At 55.8% G+C, this 18,843-nt stretch overlaps 1 protein-coding gene across 4 annotated transcripts in view; it reads right to left on the bottom strand.

Moving 5' to 3' along the window:
* KLHL29 (kelch like family member 29) overlaps positions 1-18,843 on the bottom strand; it is a 332,691-nt gene that overhangs the window by 20,099 nt on the left and 293,749 nt on the right. For all 4 annotated transcript variants that reach the window (XM_039462530.2, XM_074394613.1, XM_074394622.1 and 1 more), the window contains one exon: positions 5,509-5,647. In XM_039462530.2, coding sequence (XP_039318464.1) covers positions 5,509-5,647 — 139 coding nt within the window. The remainder of the gene's footprint in view (positions 1-5,508; positions 5,648-18,843) is intronic.

The following is an 18,843-nucleotide window of genomic DNA, read 5'->3' as shown; positions in this document are numbered from 1 at the left end:
CCTCCCAGTGCGGCCATGCTGGGCCCTTCCCATATAACAGCTTATCCGACCAGGACCCCAAGGGGCCTTTGCTTCCAAGCCCTGGGCCAGCCCAGAAGGCAGAGGGGGCAAGGTGCCAGCTCCACAGAGGCCCCTCCAAACCCCCACACACAGAGTGACTCCTAAAGTGACTTAACACACCTAGTCTTCTGCTGTCAGGATGACTGTCCATGCCTCAGTGGCTTTATTAAGTGTAAAAATAATTAATTATGTGATCACTTAAAATCACAGAAATCCTCAACACCCCTGGCCCCAGAGCCATCTGGTCAACCTTGTACTCCTGTCTTCACTGCCTGGGCCTTCATTCCTATGAGCTGCTGTCTGGCCTTTCCTCCGTACACCCCTTGTGCCCTGCGGAGATCACACTGGGCCACAGCCTTCTCCTGAGGCCTCTGGTCACTGCTGCCTCCACTTCTGGCCAGCCCACTTGTCTACCCAGGAGTCCTCAGACACAGGAGCTCAAAGCCAGTGGAGGGCTGAGCCCAGGGGGACTTCAAACTTCAGGATGTGTGAGCACACACACACGCACACACACATGCACACATATGTACACACACGCACACAAACACACACACGTATACACACATATGCACACATACGCATATGCACACATACACACATATGCACTAGGAACCATGGAGTCACCCAGTGGGGAGGGGTGCCGGGCAGATGGACAGTCCATGGCTGGAGTGACAGGTGCAATGGGACCCGCATGGCTGCCCGGAGGGGTGCTGCCTGTCTTGGCCACAGTCTGAGCCAGGGAGCGGGGCCTGGCAACCAGGCACAGGAGGAGGGGTGCAGGTGCCATACAGCATCGCAGGTGCTGTCTAGACTGGGGAGGACCCCTGACCACAGAAGGCATGGCTGTGGCTCTGTTCCTCCCGGCCCCTTGTGAGGGCCACCTGCGGGGTGGAGGGGGCTGCTGGGCAGATCAGACTTGGGAATGGCTGCAGAAGCACCGGGGAATGTGATGGGGGCTCTGTCAGAATATGAGCTCAAGATCCGGAGGAGGCGAAGCCCCAGAGGGCAAGGCCTGTGTCTCTTACTGACACACATGGTTCACACAGGCCTGTGTGCATGGCCTAGAGAGCTGTGAGAGGGTGGGGGCGCCTCTCTATCCCTGGACACCAGACTGTCTTGGGACTGGAATCTAGTGCTCCTTAAGCCTCTTCCATCTGAGCAGGGAGCCCAGAGGTGACACCCCTGTGACTGGTGACTCTAGTCGCTGACAAGGGGTTCTGTCTTCCACAGGTGGCTGTTCCATCCCTGCCCTGAGCCATAACTTGTCCTGTCCTACTAGGCCCCATGGAGTGAGTGGCTTGGGGTGCTGCTGGCCCATCAGGTCATGATGTGGCTTTGGAGGGACTGCAGCAGGGCAGGTGGGCAGTGCTACCCTTCTCTATGAAGCTGACGCAGGGGCATGGGGTATGGAGTGAGGGGCAGGTCAGTGCTACCCAGCCACAGAGGCCCCATGGGGTCTGCCAGAGACTAGAGCTTCCAGGAGTCACCTCCTTCTGGGGGGCAGGGCGCCCAGGAGAGGCCAGAGTCTGGGACGCAGCCTCTGCTCAGCAGAGGAATGGCTAGGCCCAACTACTGGGATGTTTGCAATCCCATTGTTAGCCACGGGCTCATCCAGGATTAGAAATGCCCTTCCGGACGTCAGGACGGAGGCCCTCATCCACCTGCACGCACCTCAGAGGTCAGGTGTTTTCATTTTGCAAGTTGGAACTGGGCACTGTCTGGAGCCCAGACAGGAATCCATGGGCAGTGGTGGGTGAGGGACAGGCACGGGGCAGGTGGCTGGGACCCAGCTCTGCTCAGAAGAGAGGACCCTGCCTATGCAAGGACATCTGCGAATGTCACCAGCTGCAGGGCACACCCATGGACATGCATGAATCTCCCTGGGTCTTGAGGATTTGTGTGGCTCAGGCCCACCCTTGGTAACTTGATGACAGATGTGGCTCTGTGCCAGCATCCAAGATGAGACATGGGAGTCCCGTTATCTGGCTTCCAAGCCATACCTGCCCACTCTACCAAGTAAGGTGGCAGGTGCTGCCACCCACACATGCCAGCTGCTCAGGGAAGAGGGTGAAGGGTGTGGGCCTCTGGGCAGGACTTTCCTGGGACCCTTCTGCATGGACACAGGGGGCAGCTGAGCCCGAAGGGGTGGGTGGGAGAGGACACTGATACCCAGCTCTCCCACTCACGGCCTGGCTGTCATTTTTACAAAACACACATCTGGTTGCAACACTTCCAGGCTCCTGTGACCCAGGTCCAGCCTCCCTCCAGCCACGTCCCGTGCAAGCCACCCTCATTCCTGGCCCTGCAGCAATGTGGAGTCACCTGTGGGGCCTGAAACCCCCTCCTGCCTTTCGAACTTGCTCTTCCCCGCTTGTCTGCCCAGCTGATGCCCGTTCTTCACAACCCACATCAGATGCCATCTCTTCAAGGAGCCTCCCTGAACGCCCCTACCCCACAGCCCAGCCCCTGGCCCACCAGTCTCTGAAGTGCCATCTCCACTCGTCTTCTTGCCTGTCTACAGCGTGTCCCCACCGGACTGTGGGCTCGGCTGGCGTTGGGTGTGAGCCCCAACGCCAGGAGGGGCTCCTGTGTGTTTGCTGAGTGAGGAGTGAGTGAATTCCCATGTGTCCATCCTGTGACCCCAGGGGAGGGCATCTGCACTGGGGTTGGGTCTGGAAAGCACTGTCCTTGCTGGGCTCGGGGGCTGCGCCAATGTCCTCCCTGGGGCTACAGTGGTGGACATATCACATGTCTCAGGCTGGGGGTGGGAGTCTGATCTGAGCCTCCAAACCTGGCCCTGTCAGGGCTCATCCAGGAAGGGCCAATGTTGACCCCATGGAGGTCTGCACCAGGACAGAGGTCCCAGAGATGGTCCCTACTCCCTCCCCTTACAAGAGTACAGCTGCCTGAGGGGGAAGCCCCTGTCTGGGGTCAGAGGGCAGGGCCATGCCTGTGCACTGGGCCAGTCCAGCTGCTGCACAGTAAGTCTCCAGGGTCACAGATGCAAAAGGGACTGAAAAGACATGGTGACATCGGCTTCTCTCTGACCATCAAGAATGTGAAATTCTGTATGATTTTACGTGGCGGGAAAGGAAACCATCTTCCTATGAAGACTCAGCTTTCCTCCCGAGAAGGCACTTGTTTGCACTCATCAGCGCCAATGGTCGTGTGTGCTCCATGGCTGCAAACTAACATGGTGACTTTCAGCCACAGGGCACCCCGGGCTTGGCTTTGGCCTCCCCTCCTTTTTCCTGTGTGACCCTCCTGTATGCTGAAGGCACCCCAGCCCTGTCTCTACAGACCTCAGACCTTTCTGGGTTCAGATCCATGTACCTGGCTGCCTACAGGCAGCCCAACCTTGGGAGCTGGGTGTCCATGAGGCTGCTCAGCTCAACACGCCAGATGCTGAACTGCTCAGATGCCTAACTCTGCCGACACTGGCCTATGGACCTGCTCTCCTCCCTGTGGCCTCTGATGCCTGTGACACCTCACCTTTTTGGGTCCTGGTGCTGGCACTTGGGAAGCCTCTCCATCCTGGCCCTGCCTGTCGTCTGCCCATCACCCCCAGGTGTCAGAGCTGGGAGGAGACCTGGGCATCATTTGAACCAATTTCCTGATTTCTAGATGAGAAAGCCCAGGGTGCAGGAGAGGACGTGACTAGCCTGAGGTCACAGGACAAGCGGCAGAGTCAGCTGTGGGACCCAGGTCTCCTACCTGCTGGGGGATGTCCTCCTCCAGCCCGGTCCTTTCTGACCAGGGCGACCGAGACACATCCTACTGTTCTCCCACCTTTGGGTGGGTGCCCCCTCCCCACTGCTCTTGATGTTCCTCTCCTCAGACTCAGGTCCTAGCACGGGGTCTGTGGGAGGGCCATCTGGCCCACCCCGCCCTTCCCTGCTCATGCCCCACCCCACTGCCTGGAACGCTCTTCCTCCCTCTTCTCAGCCTGCCCAAGAAGCCTTCACTACTTCGGGTTCCTACCTGGCGGATGCTCTTCTCTGTTGTGTGCAAGTTTGGCTTTCAATGTGTGGTCTCTGAAAGCCATCCAGGGCCCCATGCTCCTCTCGCCCACCACGTTCTAGCTGGGGACTAGGCTGCTGCCTAGCCCCCACCTGCCCCGCTCTGTCCTCTCCAGGTGGTTTGGAGAGGTCAGCCCCCTAGGACACTCATCTGCGATCTGGCAGCCAGATATGGGCCCCTACTGTCCAGGATTTGCCAAGAGTGGCAGCACAAAGCCTTCCCCAGCCTGGTAAGACCAACGCCCCTCACCCCTGTGCTTGGACAGAGAGAGCCCAAGCCCCGGGGACAGGAGACCCAAGGTGTCCATGAGACGGGAAGTCCCAAGGAGCCTGCCCCTTCCTGCGAGGCTGAGGGCCAGCATGTGGCCAGGTGAGGCCTCCCCACAGGGCAGCTCGGCTCTACGTGAAAGGACGGATCAGAGAGGAGACGCCAGCCAGGGAGCCATCCTGAAACAAAACACAGTCACTCCGGGGTTAGTTGGCAAGTCCGAACATGGCACGGGGAAGCAGAGGTCCTGTCCGCCCTCTGTGAGCACAGTCCCGGCTCAGCGTCTGCCCCGGAGAGGCTGCAAGGCAAGAGGAGCAGCGGCGTTCATCTGCTGAGGGCTGAGAGAAACGTGAGCGTTACCCCGGGCTGGCCCCGGCTGCTCTCCCTCACTATGGAGCTGGAAGGTGGCCCCTGACTTCTTTGCAAAGGTATGAAGCAGACAAATTAAAAAATCAACATAATGAAGAAAAGAAAAAAGATGCTCATGCACCAGTAAGACTCATTCAGGTAGAAATAGCCAGGGCAGAGGGCAGGAGGGAGGGAGCGGAGGCTGAGAGAGACCGTGTTTAGGACACAGCTGGTCTGCACGCCCACTGCGCCAGTTTAGGCTCAGGGTACAGAGATGGGACATGCAGCGTGGCTCAGGCTCTGGCTACAAGTCTCTTCTCCCTGACTTGGGCTGAGGAAAAGCGGCCCTGGGGGCATCGTGCGCTCCTCGGTGGGGACGGCCTGGTCGATGTGCTTTCCTGGCTTTATTGACACCGACAGCAGGGACGATGGCACTGGGGACCCTGCTCTGGCACAGTGGGGCAGTGGGCAGTGATCCCTTAAAATAGAGCCTACAGTCCTGCTAATCTCAGGGAGGGCTTGTGAGCCACTGAGAACCTGGGATCTCAGGGGTGGGGCTGGGGATTGTCTACTGCTGGCAGAGGCCCCTGGTGACCAGCAAAGCTGTGGGTGGGGGTGGGTGCTGGGGGCAGTGGCTGCTCTGAGGCTGCGTGTGAGAGGGCTCAGGGAGGGGGAGGAGGAGGAGGAGAGATGGCTACTGGCTCTGTGACAGGGAGTCACGCTTCAGGAACCTGCAAGAGAGGGGAAGAGAAAAGCGACACAAAAGCGTCCTACAAAGGAACAGACCCGACCACAGCTGGAAGGAAGGCAAACCTTTGAATCAGGTCCTTGAAATACAAGCTGCAGGAAGCTAGAACATTTTGGTGGACTTCAAACTCTCTGCCTTCAACAACAATTTTCAGGTCTGTAAACGCTTTCGCTCTGCGTTGCTGGTTCAATTCCTTCAACATTTCTGCAGAACAGAGAAGACAGACAGGGCCAGGTTCCCATTAAGAGTTTTTTTAATTAAATTTTTTTTTCAAGAAGTAGAGAAATAGGAAATACTTGATACTGTTTCTTGGCAAGACTGGCTCAACACTGACAGTCAAAAGAAGTCACACACATAATGCATCAACAAGCAGCCACTGGGAGGGGCTAATAGCCAAAGGAACCACAACTTCCGAAAGCAAAAAAAACCAAATATGATAAAAAAAATCAAACCCAGAAACTGAAAGGTTGGGGGAGAGATTCCCATACTGACGATTGGAAACATAGAGAATACATTATCACAGACAACTAAAAACTGTTATAGAACTACAGAGCAAGTTCTCCAAATGCCAGTGGGTGCCGATGTATTGGAGACCAAGTCAAGCATGGCACTGTGATGCAAGATGGGCTGGGTATGGTTGAAAGGAATCACAACCACAAAACCTGCAAAAACAGCGTCCCTCATGTTAGACACTCACAGGCATGGCATAGGAGGAGACCCCCAGAAAGGAGGGGGCCATGGGAGGCCTGGCAAGCGCCTCCTTCTGTTTCACGCTTGTGGGGACTTTTTGGGAAAGCAAGCAAGCAAGGGACAGGGACCCTCTGCGCCTCCTCCCATGTCCCAGGAGAGTCTCTCAGGATGCCCACCCTTCCTAGAGCTTTGACATTGGGCAGAGTCCCACTTTGCAGCCCAGCAGGTCCCAGGAAGTGGCCTTGGAGCCTCCCACTCTGTGCTCACCTACCTGTGCCTGGTGTCTCAGCCGCCTGGGGCTGGCACATTAGTGCCCAGGCCCGTGGGCTCTGGAGCTGGGGATGTCAGAAGCTTCTCCCAGACCCACCCCAAGGCTTAGAAAGGAGAAGGAGGGAAGAGCCTGCCAGCCACCCTGTCAGGGTTGCACTCTCTCTTTCAATGGCAAAAGTTAGGGCCTTCAGGTGACCACCGCTCCCCACAGCCTTGCCTCATCTGCCTGCCCTGGGGATCCCCTGGGCAATTGCTCTTAATGTTGCCAGTAGCTGTGTGCCAGAGGCCCTGATCCTTGGGCCAGAATGACCTAGACTGTCTTCAGGCCAGGCGATTTCCCTTGGCAGGTGTATGGGAGAGGGTGGCCTGCAGAACTGAGCCCCGCTCCCCAGCCCCACCGCCATCGGCCCTGCTCCAGCCTCATTAGTTTCGCTGTCCACATGGGCCTGGGCCGGCTGCCTGCCAAGACTCCTTCCTGGGCCCAGCCCTGCTTCTGACGTTTGGCCAAGCCCCTCTGCCTCTCTGAGCCTATGCTTCTGCATCTGCAAAATGGGGATTGAGGATCCTGCTTCTGCTCCCTGACTGCCAGGTAGGCCCTTTTTGGCGAGGACACACTGGGGTCTGCTGAAGACCAAGGAAGATGGTGGGAGGGGCTCCTGGAGAAGGTGCCACAGGCATGTTTAGGAACCAGGGTCGGGGGCCCTGCCCTCTGGGAGCCATGGGCGGTGCTGAATCACTGACTGCACCAACCCCAAGTCACATTGAGTCTGGAGTCACAGTAAAGCATCTCCAAGGGTGTGGAAGGAGGCTCCATCTGGGACTTCAGGAAGGATCCACATGGGGCGAGTTCAGACCTGGAGCAAGCGGGGTGGGCGCTACAGACAGACCAACAGGCTCAGAGCACCAGTGGGAGGCTGCAGGAGCACGCGAGGGCAGGTGCAGGAGGACAAAAGGGTCGCGGGCAACAGGGAACGCAATGAGGCAGTGGGCAGGGCCAGATCGTGGCAGTCATGCCTGGGAGCTCCAGCTTCATCCCGGGGCACCAGGGAGCCACAGAGGGTTCTGGACAGGGAGTGGCGAGGTTAGACTTGGGTTTCAGACAAATCCACACAGAGGCAGAACAGGGAGTGGTTTGGGAGGCTGATGGGAAGCAGGAAAGCGCCGGGCGGAGAGTTGTGCCTTCAAGCCAGACTTGAGGGTGAACCTGCACTTGGCCTTCTATCAGCTGGGTGACCTTGGGAAAGGGGACCCACATCCCCAGAGCCTCGGGGTCTGCACTTGTTGAAGGCTCCATGAGACAGCATGTGGCGGGCACACAGGGAGCGCTCAGCAGTGGGGGGAGACGGTGATGGTCTTTCCAAGGGAGAAGTGAGAAGGCCGGAATTACACAACAGCAGCGGGACAGAGAAACAGGAGTGCGCGGCCCGTGGGCTCAGTGCAGGAAGGAAGTGGGGAGGGGGAGGCACAGAGACCACTAACAGGTTTTTTTTGTTTGTTTTTTGTTTTTTTGAGACAGAGTTTCGCTCTTGTTACCCAGGCTGGAGTGCAATGGCACGATCTCGGCTCACCACAACCTCCGCCTCCTGGGCTCAGGCAATTCTCCTGCCTCAGCCTCCTGAGTAGCTGGGATTACAGGCACGCGCCACCACGCCCAGCTAGTTTTTTGTATTTTTAGTAGAGACGGGGTTTCACCATGTTGACCAGGATGGTCTTGATCTCTCGACCTCGTGATCCACCCGTCTCGGCCTCCCAAAGTGCTGGGATTACAGGCTTGAGCCACCGCGCCCGGCCCACTAACAGGTTTTTGGAGGGGTTGGTGGCGGGACATCAGAAAGCGAGGGAACAAGGTCGGTTGGGGGGTGGGGCTGTGGGATGCCCAGGGGACGAGGCTGCTTGGGGGATGGGGTAGGAGGCGGTGGATAGAGGCCTGGGATGGAGATGAGGCAGAGAGCCCAGCGGCGCCAGCAGACAGCCCAGGTGCAGGGGAGACGGCGCAGGACCAGCTGCAGGGTCAGGCTGGGTAAGCCTCAGCTGCTGCGTGCACACATGTCTCCAGAAAGTCACTAGCTGAATTAATGCCCAAACCCTGAGCCAGGTAGATGACGTCACCTTTTTGAGTGAAGCGGTAGGGGAGGGGACAGCATTCCGGGCTGGGATTCTGAAGGCCTGGATCCTGGTTCTTCTTCCAGCATTGCCACTAATTGGTGTGTGACCCTGGGCCAGCCACCCCAGCTTTCTGGGCCTCCGTTCCCTCTAGCACAGACGGGCAGAGACACCTGCTCCGTAGCCCCCTGGGTGTCAGGCTTCAGAGAGTGACAGATGTGGCCCTACACGCCTACTGAGTTAATCAGTGCTTAAGGGCCTGGAAGACACAACAGCACACAAATGCTGACTTCTTCTGGGCCCGCCCTGCTTGTTTCGGGTCTGAGCTCGCCCTATGTAGATCCTTTCTGAAGTCCCCCGAGGCATCCTGAGGGTTTCTGAAAACTTTCCCTTCAAATTGAGGCCCCGGCAGTGATTCTATCCGCAGCCCCAGCCCCGGCCATGACACCTGCTGCTCCAGGAATTCTGGGGCCAGACCTGGAAGGTGCTCGGAGGCGCAGGGGTCCCCGCCTTAATGTAGGTGCTTTCTGTTCCCTCTGACTCTCACTTGGTAGAAATCTGGATTTAATAGTTGGGGAAGATTATTGACTTTCAGAAGAATTTTTCAATTTATGAAAGTGCTCACCAGGGGATTCCTTTTCCCAGCAGGCCCCATGCACATTCCAAGTACTGACTGGCAGGTGTGTGTGGGCTGCTGCCCGCTGCCTGCCCAGCCAGCAGAACGGGCGCTCAGGCTCCCAGGCTGTGCCTGTCGCAGAGCAGCAGACCCAGAATCCACAAGTGAATGCCAGGACCCGCTGGGCACAAGCTGCCCTCCTCCCTGCCCCATGTCTTGGCAAAAGACACCCCTTGATCTCTGAGAAGCTTCTGAGTGAGGTGTGTGGGGGTCCTGGGGGTCTGGGGAGGCCTTCCAATGACAAGGCCTGTTCCCAGGTGTGGGGAGGCCTGCAGGCCTTGGGGCTGGGTCTTAGGAGTGGACTTCCAGACGGACCTGGCAGCCTGCATCTTCTGCTGCTCCAGGTTTCTGTGGAAGAAGATGGCTCAAAGACCCTGTGGCCCTCCCTGGAGGGAAGCTCGGTGGGGTCTGGTGAGTGGCACCCTGGCAGCGGAGCTCAGCCAGTGGGATGAAGACTTGGCCTCAGCATCTGTCCCTGTCGGCTACACCAGGGGTTGTTTCTGGGTCTCCTCGGCTTTGAGTGGGATGCCTGCCGGTATCTGTGGGACTGCACGTCTTGGTCTTACTCATGGAAGTGGCTGCCCCATGCTCAGATTTTTGTCCGGGGCCTCTTTCCCCACTTCCTCCCATATGCCCAGGATGCTCGACTCAGCGCCCAGCACGGAGCTCCTCTTCCTGTGGAAGATGGTCCACCACCCGCATTCCACAGGCCTTCTCCTGGGCCCCTCCCCTACCTCATCACACCAAGTCCCATCTTCTTAACCTCCTCGTATTTTCAGGATCCAGCCTCTCCAGCCCCGGGCACTCCTGCACCCTGAGTGAGCGGCCCTCATCTTTCACCTGAGTCACTGCAGCAGCCTCTGAATCCTCGGAGGATTAAGCAGCAAGAGCTAACTGATACACAAGGCATGAATAGAAGATGGACTCAAGTGCTCAGGAAAGTTTCCCTGTGTTGGTTTCACCTTTGCTAGTTCAGTTTGAAGCTAATTCTTTTTCCTTTTTTAAGTTGTGTAAAATGTACTCATTTTAAAGTGTCCAGTTTGGTAGTGTTAAGTACATTCACACTGTTGTCCAGTCCTCTGGAATCCTTTTCACCTTCATGAACGGAAACTCCATACCCATTAAACAACAACTCCCCGCTTTCCCTCCAGCCAGCCCCAGCAACTACCATTCTACTTTCTGTCTCTATGAGTTTGACTATTTTAGATCCTCTTATAAGTGGAATTACTCAATATTTGTCCTTCTGTGAGTGGCTTTATTTCAATTAGCACAAGGTCCTTAAGGTTCACCCACATGGCAGCATACATCAGGATTTCCTTCCTTTTTAAGGCTGGCTAATATTCCACTGTATGCAGATAGCACGTACTGTTTAACCGTCCATCCTTCGATGGACACTTGGGTTGCTGCCACCATTTTGCTGTTGTAAACGGTGCTGCTCTGAGCACCTACTAAACTGTGACTCTGGTTTGGCAGTTTGGGCTACGCTCAGCAGATCTAGGTCAGGCCTGGCTGATGTTGGCAGAGACTGGCTGGCCAAAATGGCTCATCTGGGACAGCTCATTTCTTCTCCACGTGGTCTCTCATGCTCCAATAGGCTAGCCCAGGCTTGTTCATATGGTGGTGGTGGCAGGGGTCCTTGGAGAGTGAGTGAAAGTGAGCAAAGCTTCTTGAGGCCATGGCTCACATTCAATTCTTGCCCTCGAGTTATGGACCAGATAGCCCCTCTAACAAGCCCCGTCTCAAACCCCATTCATCGTAAGTGGTTGGTGTAAAAATGGCTCTGTGGATGCAGCAGCAAGTGGCATGAAGGAATGGGGACTTGAGGAGGCTGTGCCTGGGGCTGGATGCTTTGCCTAGAGGAGAGTGAGGCCACAAACAGAAGCAAGGCTGGAGATGAAGTTGCAGCCAAATTTCTGCATATTTTTCACCAAATGACACAAGTTATTTGTCAGAGACTAATGGGCTCATTCTGGCTGGACTATAAGGGCTGTCTGAGAAGGTAATAAAGAGGAAGAGATGTCAAATATTAAAAGGCAAAATTTCAGTGGCTTTACAGCAGAGAAGTCCATTACCTCAGAGCCTTGAGAAAGGTTGTGTGGCCAAATAATTTTTTTCAGAGCTCAAGTAAGAACCCAGCTAGGTGATAAATGCTCCCCATCCCACTGGTATGTATGACACATATTTGATAAAGGACCTGAAAAAATTATAAACTCAGAGCAGTTGTGAAATACACTGAGAAAACCCAGCGAAGACAGTGTCATGCAGGCCCAGAGGGTAATTCATCCAGGAGCGGGGAGCCCGACACACACTGACACTGTGGGGACAAATGGGGGCATTACGCAAACAGAGCATGCTGGGGCTGCTCCACGCGCCTCCCCAGCAGAACGCTGCCCTACCTCCGTGGTCTGATCAGATATGCATTTCTTCCCCTACGTCTTTTCCAAAGAAGAGTTGGCCTCAGAAAGAGCCCTGAGGGCCAAGAACAGGCTCCAGCTTCCAGGTGAAACGAAATGAAACCACCTGTGGGCGGCACCTGTGGATCGCTCGTCCAGCCTGAGTGGGAGGTGTGACACCCGAGCCCCCAGGCAGGCAAACCCTCCTAGGAACCGGGGAAGATTCTGACATCTTGCCTGGACTTCGAGTTTTAGTGAGAGCCCTTCTGGCTTTCCTGTTGTCCAAATGGGAATTTCTGCCATTTATCTAAAAGGGAGTCAAAGTCCTAGGAATAGTTACAACCTTTCTTACCAGCCTGCTGTTTCCAAACTGACTGACACTGGATGACGAGACCTATTTATTGAGCGGTGATATCTGGTCCCCAAAAGTTCTCTCTGTGCCGCAGCCCCTGAGCCAGGGCTGCATGCCAGTGGGTGTGGGTGGGAATGAAGACGGCCTTCCAGCTGGAACATTCTCAAGCCCTCTAAGATGACAGAAAATTCACTTCCATTTTTCTCCTTAATATTTTTTGAAGTCATCATAAAACTAACAGAAACATTCCCTTCTCTTTCCCAGGGCTTGTGCCCCTGTCCCTTAAGCCCAAGGACTGAATAAAGGTAGCTGCCAGCTTGGGCTGTAGGTAGCATGACTGGAAGAGCTAGATCTAGTCACAGGCTCACCACACTCCTCCTGTGATCTCCAATGAGGGCTCTTTCTGCATCGGGTCCACCAGACCAAGGACCGACTTGATCCCTTATTTCCAAACTCCTTGCCATGAGCTCCTGCAGGCTTCTATGACCTAACCTGAGCTGTGCTCACAGCTTCATATGTTGTTCACGTTCCACAGATTCCCAGCTCTCTGTCACACCCAGTTCATCCCGTTCCTTTGCTTTAATGTTTCTTTTTCTGGCCCCCTTGGCCAAGTCTTCCCCTACGCTTGCTTCCTATGGTCCTATCCATTCCTTAAGCCTCACCTTATTATTTTTTTGTAGAGACAGGGTCTCGCCATGTTGCTCAGGTTGGTCTCAAACTCCTGACTTCAAGCGACTCTCCCACCTCAGCTTCTCAAAGCCCTGGGATTACAGGTGTGAGCCTCCATGTCTGGCTGTAAGCCTCACTTTAAATTCCTTTCTCCAAGAATTCTTACAGAGCCCCCAGTTGGCATTAACTTCACCCTCTCCTGCTGTCCCATGAGACTTGGTGCCTCCATTGCAGTAGAGACCCCTGGCTGCCTTATTACAGAGGAATGTCTGTCTGTCTGTCTGTCTGTCTGTCTGTCTCCTTTCTAGTTTGTGATCTTCTGGAGGGCTTGTCTCTCTGGCCCCCTGAGCACATGGCACCATGTTTTGCACAAAAGTTCCTTTCTGATTGGAATTCATTGTGGGTTACAGAACACATGGAGATGTGTGCTAGGGGGTTAGATCACATTCCCCCAAATGTGATCCACTGGAGCTATTTAAAATCCCATAGTTGTGTGGAATCAGATGGACGGAATGTAAAAGTCAAGCCCCTCTAACTTCAGGCAACATCAGTGCTAATGACAGCGATAACCCTGCAATTCGTATGCAATCTACAGTTGCTAAAGCATTGGCACATTAATTATTTAGGCCTCCTTAGGGAGAGATTTAATTATTCTCTTCAACTCCATTGGCTTTGAAGAGCCTTAAATGGCCTTCCTGGGAAGAACTGACCACCCCAGCAGCCGCCAAGCACAGGTGCAGCCTGGAGCCCTTGAGGCCACTTGGCAGAACAGGGTTCTCTCCAGGCTTTGGGTCCTGGCTGTCCGGATCATAAGATCTACCCAAACAAAAGCCAGGAATGGATCATCTTCATGGACAGATCTTGCCTGTGGGCTCAGAGTAGAAGTCAAAGGGTACGGTCTCTTGTTTAGGAAGGAATGGAGGCGGGCCGGGGGTGGCGTGTCAGGACCCCATCCCCAGTTCAAGGAACCTGGCCAGAGGGTGGGCACTGCAGAGGTTGGAGTGGGTCCTGGGCTGAGTAGGGAAGGCCATGGACAAACTCTGTGGCTGTAGCTGGAGAAAGTGCCCTGGTTTGGTTGACACTAGCAGCACGCAGTCCTTCCTGCCTCCAGGAAAAAGGCTACCACTTGGCTCCTTCCTCTGCTTGGAGGATGGAGGCTGAGGGGTGATGGGAATATTCTGAGCAGGAGAAGAAGAACATGCCATGGTGGGTGGGGCAGGGCTGAGAGACCTTGGGAGAAGGCCAGGGCATGGGAGACTTGGGTGAGAAACAGGGTCAAGGCCAGTGGTGTGAGGAGCTCTACAGTAGCTGGAGCTGGAGGTGGAGAGGACTTTGTGGGGTAATTAAACACCCAGGGGAGTCCAGGCAGGACCTGGAAGAGCTCTGTGAGGCCTGGAAGCCTGAAGGTGGGCGGTGGGAGGGCCAGGTGAGGGGCCAAGGCAGATGGGAGCAGACAGAGGGCCAGGCATTTAGGGGCAGGGTGGCCCTACCATCCTTTTGTGAGGCAGTTGCCCCTACCAGGGGGTAGAACTTGTTACCAGGGAGGGGATGTCCTGAAGTGCCTTGGTCCTCAGGGCTAAAAGTGGAAGAGACTTGAGTATGGGCCCAGAAATTGGGCTGAATCCAATATCTGGGCTGGGGGTGAGGCAGAGTGGGTCTCACTCCTCCCCCTGTGCTCATAGCCCTCCATGTCTTCATGCGGAAGAACTGTGTTCTGTCTACAGTGTTATTTATTTAGAGGTGCCGGTTCTTTTCCATTGGAGGGTGGGCTCTTGGAAGATGAGGTGGTTCTTGTCTGGAGAGACTGAAGAAGCCAGGACAGACAGATAGTTGGGGCCAGACACAGGAGCCAAGTTCAGCACCTCGGAGAGCTCTGAGCACCCTGGGGTCGGGGCCGAAAGCCGGCGGGAGCGCTATAGAGGTGACAGGTGCCCTGGAGCAGCTGACCATGTCCACCACCAAGTGAGGCTGGGGCACTGATGTCCTCCTTCAGAGGCAGACTCAGACCCTGAGTTCTGGGAGCCTCAGATGGCGTGTGTCTGTTTGGCCCCTTTATTCATTAAATTGCTGTTTCCTGTGTGCTGGGCACTAGCGGCCGCATGGTGGTGGTGCTGGGGTCACATGGAACTCGACGCATGAGCAGAGCTGGGGGAGCTCACAGTTTAACAGGAGACACACTCACAGAGCGTGTGTGTGCCTGGAGTGCCCTGCGAGGGGAGTCTGACCTGGGCGAGTGCTGGGTGGAGGTGGCGCTGAGGAGGGGATGGCTGGTTCTGCCTGATAGAGCTGAGGGGGCCATCCACAGCAAAGGCGATGGTCAAGGGAAGACTCAAAGGGTGAGCAGGAGCAACCCAGCTGGCTGCAGGGGCGAGATGTGAACGCACAGGCTGAGGTGTGAGAGGGCCTTGTTAGGGACTGAAGGCCACCAGTGTGGCTGGCATGTGCTGTGTGCGTGCATGGCTGTGTGTGTGCATGCACGTGTTTCTACATATGTGCTCAAGCATGTGGTGGCTGAGCACATATGTAGGTGTGGGTGTGAACGTGTGTGCAAGCATGTGGGAGGGCGTGTGCATGCACCCCTGTGTATGTGCCCATGTATGTGTATGTGTGTGTGAGCATGTGTGGATGTGTGCATGCACCCCTGTGTATGTACCTGTGTAGGGGTGTGTGTGTGTGAGCGTGTGTGTGTGTGAGCATGTGGTATGGGTTTGTATGCACCCGTGTGGTGCCCATGTAAGGGTGTGCATGTGTGTGTGTACACACCCCGTGTATGTGCCCATGTATGTGTGTGAGCATGTGGCATGAGCGTATGTGCCCTTATGTGTGTATGCATATATGTATGTGAGCATATGGTGTGGGGGGTGCGTATGCGCCCTGTGAATGTGCCCGTGTGTGTGTGTGTGTGTGTGTGTGTGAGGGAGAGCATGTGGTGTGGGGTGTGTATGCACCCCTGTGAATGTGCCCCAGTAGGGATGTGTGTGAGCATGTGGCATGAGTGTGCATATGGGCCTTTATGTGTGCACATGTGTATGTGAGCCTGTGGTGTTCAGGTGTGTATGCATCCCTGTGAAGGTGACTGTGTGTGTGTGTGTGTGTTAGAGAGAGGGAGAGAATGTGGTGTGGGGGTGTGTACGTGCCTGTGCGTGTCGGTACATACAAGCATGTGGTGTGGGCATGTGCATGCACCCCTGCATATGTGCCTCTGTGTGTGTGTGTGTGAGCATGGGTGTGTGTGTGTGATCTCGTGTGCACAGGGCATGTGGTGTGTCTGTGCCTGTGTGTGGGAGACATGTGGCATGTGTGTGTGTCTGAGCCCTTTGTGTGTGTGTGTGTGTGTGTGTGTGTGAGCACAAGGCCTGTGTATGTGAGAAGCAGAGGGAAAAACTGCTGATCAAGGGAGATCTGTATATGATGGTGAACCAAGCAAACCAACCCCTCATCTTTTTCCGACAGGAGGCTGGGGACCCCTGGTGGATTTCACGAGGGAAGCTGAGAGCATCAGGTTTCTCTGACACTGAGAAGATTGCTGGAAAGCAGTTGCTAGTGGCCTGACACTGCACGCATGGGTCCACCTTCCATGCTCCCCTGGCCTGGGTTTCTTTCTTACACCATCATGAGCTCCCTTTTTCTGGGCTACCCCTGCCATTCCAGCCCATTCTGATCCCTCCTCTGAATTTCCCAGGCCATAGGCAAGCACCCAAAGCACATCATCAGGTGCCCACAAGGCACAGGGCACTGGGCTGATGCCCAGAGCTGGGGTAGGGTGAGAGGTGCAGAGGAGGGTGGCAAGAGGTGAGCAAGATGGCTCCCATCCGGGGCGAGCATGCGGATCAGTGTGGACACAGGAACCCACAGCGAGGAGCCGGACGAGGGAGCTGCAGGGACGGTCAGCTGTGGTGCAAGAGGACTTCTGAGGAAGGAGGGGTGGGTGGCCAGGGCTGGGGGCCAGAAGTGGGGCCAGGAAGCACAGGGCTGTGGGGTGACTGCTGGTTGTCTCTGGTGGAGACCCAGACACATAGGAGGTGGGTGTGTCACTTTGAATTGACTAGCTCAGCACTTCAGTGCACATTTACAGGCCTCCTTCATGTCAGGCCTGGGCCATGAAGAAGAAGCCACTGTCTGTGTCAAGGAGCTCACAGTCTGGTGGGGAAGTGGCCACTGGAGCGGACAGAGGTGAGTTTGTCTGCTCAGCATTGGAACCGCTTCCTACTGGGGATAATCCCAAGATGGGGGGATCTGGGCCCCTGTCACTGTGGGAGCCAGGGGGAGGTAGCTCCCTGGTAGCTGGCATGGGGCCATGAGGCCTGGGCTCTGTTGGGTGGGTGCTCTGGCCCTGCACTTTGAAGTTCCAGGAAGGAGTGCAAAGACAGTGGTGACCATGGTGGCTGTGGTGAACATGCAAAGCTATGCTCCCCCATGGCCTGGGCAGGCTCTGCCACAGTGACATTTATTATAGGCCTGACATATCCATGCATCTGTCCCAGTCAGGGCCTGGGATGCCAGCCACAGGACCCAGCTCTGACAGTGAAGCAGAAAGGTATTTATTGGAGGCTGGGGAATGAGGCTGGGAATTGGGGCAGGAATGGAGGCAGTGCAGCTGGACCTGTCACAGAGACAGTTCCCCTGGGGGCCTGTTGCCCTCCATTCCGAGCCAGCAGGCCCCGAGTTCCAGGAGTGGCTGGCTCTGCACCTACCACGAGACCATCTCCTACTCTCTTTCCATTAAGAGGCCCTGGCTGATTGGCCTCTACTGGGGATCCTGGGGATTGGGTGAACAGCTGCTGTTGGGTGTGGGGAGGGACTGGCTGGAAGTGGCCGAGAAAGCAGCCCAGGGCTTCTGCATCCGAAGCTACAGACCCATAAGAGCAGTGTGCTTTGGAAATAGAAGAGCCACAGGGACCCGGACGAGGCCACGGTATTCTTCCATATGGATGAGGAGCCCGACAGCCACAGACACAAACCCAGAGCCTAAATTCTCATGTGCTGTGTCCCACGAAACCTTGCTCCCTTATGTTCTTCCTGGAGACCTAATCTTCCCAAGATCTGGCCAGCTACGGCTTTGGGAAAGTCAGCACCTGCGCCAGGTGACGGGCTCAGAGGAGTAGAAAGAGATGCGGGGAAACTGGGGATGGGGGCAGGCAGGAGAGAGCCACAGCGGGAGGGAAAAACACAGGTCTCCCCCTCCTGCTTCAGTAAAAGCCATTATTTCCCAAGAATTCTGAGAGCCACCGTCCTAGCAAATAAATCAATAGTTTTAAAGGATTTGCAAGAATTAGTGAACCAGAGCCAGGAGTACAATCAGTTTAGTTACCCAGGTAAAGAGGGAAATGAAATGGAAACCCCAGATGCCAGGAGCTAATGACAGCTCAGAACACAGCGAATCCCATCCAGGGAGGAGTCACAGCTGGGAGGATGCGTGGTTGGGGGGGTGGGTGGAGAGAGAGAGAGAGAGAGAGAGAGAGAGAGTGTGTGTGTGTGTGTGTGTGTGTGCGCAGAGACCCCTCTCTGCCCACCCTGTGCCCTTCATGGTCTTCCAGGAGCATCTGCCCCTGGTTCTCTGTCTGTGCCCATCCCTCCTGCCCATCCTGGCCCAGGTCAGTTTAGGGCAACATGCCTGCCTCCTGCCATTTCCTGGGGGGTAAAAGCCCAAGACTCGTTTCTAGTTTCGCATATTTCTAAAGACCTTTTAAGATTATACAAGTAATCGCCACATCATTATAGTATTAGGAAATTGTAATTGGCATGAAGAAAGTAAGTGGAGCTGTGCCCTCCAGGTGATGAGCTCCCGCCGCAGGCCCTGGCACAGAGTCAGGGGGTCAGGTCTGCCTTAGAAGGCCCTGGGGGTTGGGGGAGGCCATGCGACGGTGGGGAGCCAGCCCCTCCTCCTGCCAGGGGTGCCCCCGTGTAGCAGGCATGGTGCCCAGCACACGCCCCTGCCCATTACACCAGTTGGCAAGTCCACGTCCTCCCTCCATTCCTCTTTCCAGGCCAGGAGACTGCCAGGCACTGGGGCTTGCAGGCTTTTCCCTGGTAGGTGCTGCCTGGGGAAGAACGCTGGACTTCTGGAAATACCTAAAGCACTTCAGTGCAGTTGCTGCCAGGGCCTGGTCTCATGAGGTCACAGAAAGGACCAACAGGTGGGCTATACAAACACCCCTCCTCCCATCCCCCAGGCCATGCCTGGTCCCCCAAGTCCCAGGCTAATTCCTCCTCCTTGGTGTGTGATTTGTGCCTGCTGAACCCAGTC

Source organism: Saimiri boliviensis, chromosome 1, assembly GCF_048565385.1.
Source record: "Saimiri boliviensis isolate mSaiBol1 chromosome 1, mSaiBol1.pri, whole genome shotgun sequence".
Taxonomy (NCBI): Eukaryota; Metazoa; Chordata; class Mammalia; order Primates; family Cebidae; genus Saimiri; species Saimiri boliviensis.
The sequence above is the reverse complement of the archived record's forward strand: the minus strand, read 5'-3'. Positions and strand labels throughout refer to the sequence as shown.